General features: G+C 44.1%; 1 protein-coding gene across 1 annotated transcript in view; it reads left to right on the forward strand.

The window, feature by feature from the left end:
* LOC307249208 (recombining binding protein suppressor of hairless-like protein) overlaps positions 1-2,340 on the forward strand; it is a gene marked incomplete at both ends in the record, with an annotated part of 24,829 nt that extends 22,489 nt beyond the window's left edge. Inside the window, 2 exon segments of the mRNA XM_080025849.1 lie at positions 2,030-2,215; positions 2,217-2,340. Of these exon segments, the coding sequence (XP_079881975.1) occupies positions 2,030-2,215; positions 2,217-2,340 (310 nt within the window).
* Between the last annotated feature and the right edge of the window lie 891 nt (positions 2,341-3,231).

A 3,231-nucleotide genomic window follows, 5' to 3' on the forward strand; every position in this document is an offset into this window, starting at 1 on the left:
GCTGGCGGCTCATAAAAGTTGACCCAAATAAATGTTTTGTACGGCATATAAAGTGGTACTTCCACACCAAGTATATGTTACTGAGAATCTTTGACTATAAACCTAGAAACTGCTAGAAACCTAACAGACTTGCAGCCATGTCTCCTGCTGGAAAACGTGTTTTTTTTAATAGTTTTAGGAAATTATTATTATTTATTATTATTTTAAATGTGTTCGTACTTCCACACCAATTATTATGTGACCGAGAATGTTTAACACAAATGTCAGATGAGATGACCCAGAATTTGAAAGAAGTTTGTTGAGGAATTTCCATAAAACGCAACAGACTTGCAGCCATGTCTCCTGCTGAAAATGGTGCCAAGTTTTAGAACATGATTATCAGTTGGTGTTTGCTGAGAAATATCTCTTACATACAGTATAACTCACCTGCATAAATCAGTAAATACACTCTACAAAATACACTTGATTGTATGAAATGTAATATTGTCAACAAACGGCAAAATGATATACTGATGCTGTCCCTGTGGCTTTGTATTGTCTGCTTGAATCAGTGGCATTTTTCAGAACAGACTTGGTAGAAATGCAATATAATATTCAGAAGTATGTTTTAATAAGTGTGTAGTCGCTTGAAAATGAAAGGTTTTTTAGTACCTTTTAGTAGAATGAGCCGTTCATATTTATGTCTCAACAGTATCACAGAACAGACAAACTTAGTGGCCTTACACGTTTTAAAAAGTTTTGTTTTAGCTTTTCGTAGTTATCTCCTCATTTGTTCGGGACAAAATTCCGGACATCACTGGAGAAAGATGATGGTCAGTTTTTCCCAAAAAGTTTGACTAAAAATATTCTTGACACTTTCCTATTTACCTATATGCATGTATTCACTTTGAGAGACGGAGCCACAGACTGGACCATCAGAAGCATAGAGAGGGTTGTGTTATATCCAGACATCACTAAGAAGGATCTCAGCTTTGCTCACAAGGAACAATTCTGTCTCGACCTATCAAGGAAAACCTTTAATTTACAGAAGCCTTGACATTGAGGCGCCCCCACACACAGTTTCATATGATGCGAAACCACCTCCGTGACGTCATACCCACCTCAGAGCCCACACAGCTACACACACACACACACACACACACACACACACACACACACACACACACACACACACACACACACACACCTACACAGCTAAAGTGCTGAGGCATATTCAGTCAGGGTCTCTGGTTTTCGCCATGCGCTTCTGCAAACACTCTCCTCGTGTGTGTGTGTGTGGGTGTGTGTGTGTGTGTGTGTGTGTGTGTGTGTGTGTGTGTGCAGAGGAAAGACGTATTTATAGAAACAGAAACAGACGTCCACAGTGTTCTGTTTGTGCAAGAAGCCAATTTGAAACGTGACCCGGAGATGTAGAATTCGAGGTTTGCATGAAATACCTTATAGAAGGGCAGTTAGAATGTCCTTGCAATCCGCTGCTGGTTCACTATTTCATATCCACCACTCAGGTGTGTTTAGTCTGTGACATAATCCTCTAATTATCTACTTCTATGGTTTATTTTTTTAGGATTTTTTTTTAATTGTCGTTGCTCCTTAAAGGTGGAGTCAGTGATTCTGGAGAACGCTTGTTGTCAAAATCAATTTTTGTCAAAATCACTTTTTGTCAAAATCAGTGAATATCTTGGCACTATCCGTTACCTATCTGTGGTGGTAATACACAGCCTAGGCTCTGTAAACTGGTATGTAAACAAACAGGGCCACCGTAGCTAGCAACATACCAGTTTACAGAGTCTAGGCTGTGTATCACGGTTACACCAGATTTTTTTTCATGGCACAGTACAGACAAGTAGTGAAGATATTCCCTGATTTGGACAAAGGTGATTCCGTTAACAAACATTATATCGCTGACTCTACATTTAGCTTTAGGACTGTGATGGCTACCAATTTAACAACTATACTTCTTCCAATTGCGATAAAGGATTTTTGCAGATCAACTCATCCTCATCCCATTCTCCTCCCTCCCTCTCTCCAGGTCTCCCAAGTCCCTGCTGTGTGTGATCCCAGACGTCTCAGTGTTCAGCTCCGGTTGGAGAGGTCTGCGTCGGCCGCTCACTGTCCCTCTGTCTCTGCTCCGCTCAGACGGCTTGATCTACCGCACGACCTTTAGCTTCAGCTTCACGCCGGAGCTGCAGCCTGCGCCCGCCGTGAGGGGGGGGGGCCGGGGGGGTGGGAGGGGGAGTTAGAGAGGGAGCGCTGGAGAGGGGCCCGCATGATGACGTACTGATAGAAACTATTCACCAAGAGTTCACCAGAGCAAACTTCCACCTGTTCATGCAGAGCTAGATAGAGTTTGAATCAGGGGCTGGTAGATGGAATAGAGGAAAGAGGGGCCGACCAGTAACCATGAGGTCTCTGGTTCCTCCTCCCAGTAACCATGAGGTCTCTAGTTCCTCCTCCCAGTAACCATGAGGTCTCTGGTTCCTCCTCCCAGTAACCATGAGGTCTCTGGTTCCTCCTCCCAGTAACCATGAGGTCTCTGGTTCCTCCTCCCAATAACCATGAGGTCTCTGGTTCTTCCTCCCAGTAACCATGAGGTCTCTGGTTCCTCCTCCTAGTAACCATGAGGTCTCTGGTTCCTCCTCCCAGTAACCATGAGGTCTCTGGTTCCTCCTCCCAGTAACCATGAGGTCTCTGGTTCCTCCTCCCAGTAACCATGAGGTCTCTGGTTCCTCCTCCCAGTAACCATGAGATCCCTGGTTCCTCCTCCCAGTAACCATGAGGTCTCTGGATCCTCCCAGTAACCTTCTACGGTGCCCACCATCTCTACCATTGTGTCCTTGAGCAAGACACTTAACCCCAAACTGCTGCAGGGGCGCTGTACTATGGCTGACCCTGTGCTCTGACCCCCTCTGGAGTGGAAAACTTGAGAGAGGAGATGAGACTAATCTGAATGTGCCTCGTGTAAATTGACTAATAAAGATAACTTAACTTAACGTAGCTCCTAACCTGTTGAAGCCTCATGTATACAGGTTATCTCATTGAGACATGGGCTTCGATTATCAGGTGGTGATTTCTGTGATTTTGGTTCAATGCAGGATCTGTGTCAAACTGAACTGATAAACACATTCTGCCCAAGAACAGAGGATACAATATTCCCTCATTGTCCTCTCGATCTTTGATGATGCTTATTGGACCCTGCTTGGACTTCAGTCTGACTTTAACCGTCAACAAGAT

This window comes from Ammodytes marinus (genome assembly GCF_949987685.1).
Source record: "Ammodytes marinus genome assembly, chromosome: 4".
Lineage (NCBI taxonomy): Eukaryota > Metazoa > Chordata > Actinopteri > Uranoscopiformes > Ammodytidae > Ammodytes > Ammodytes marinus.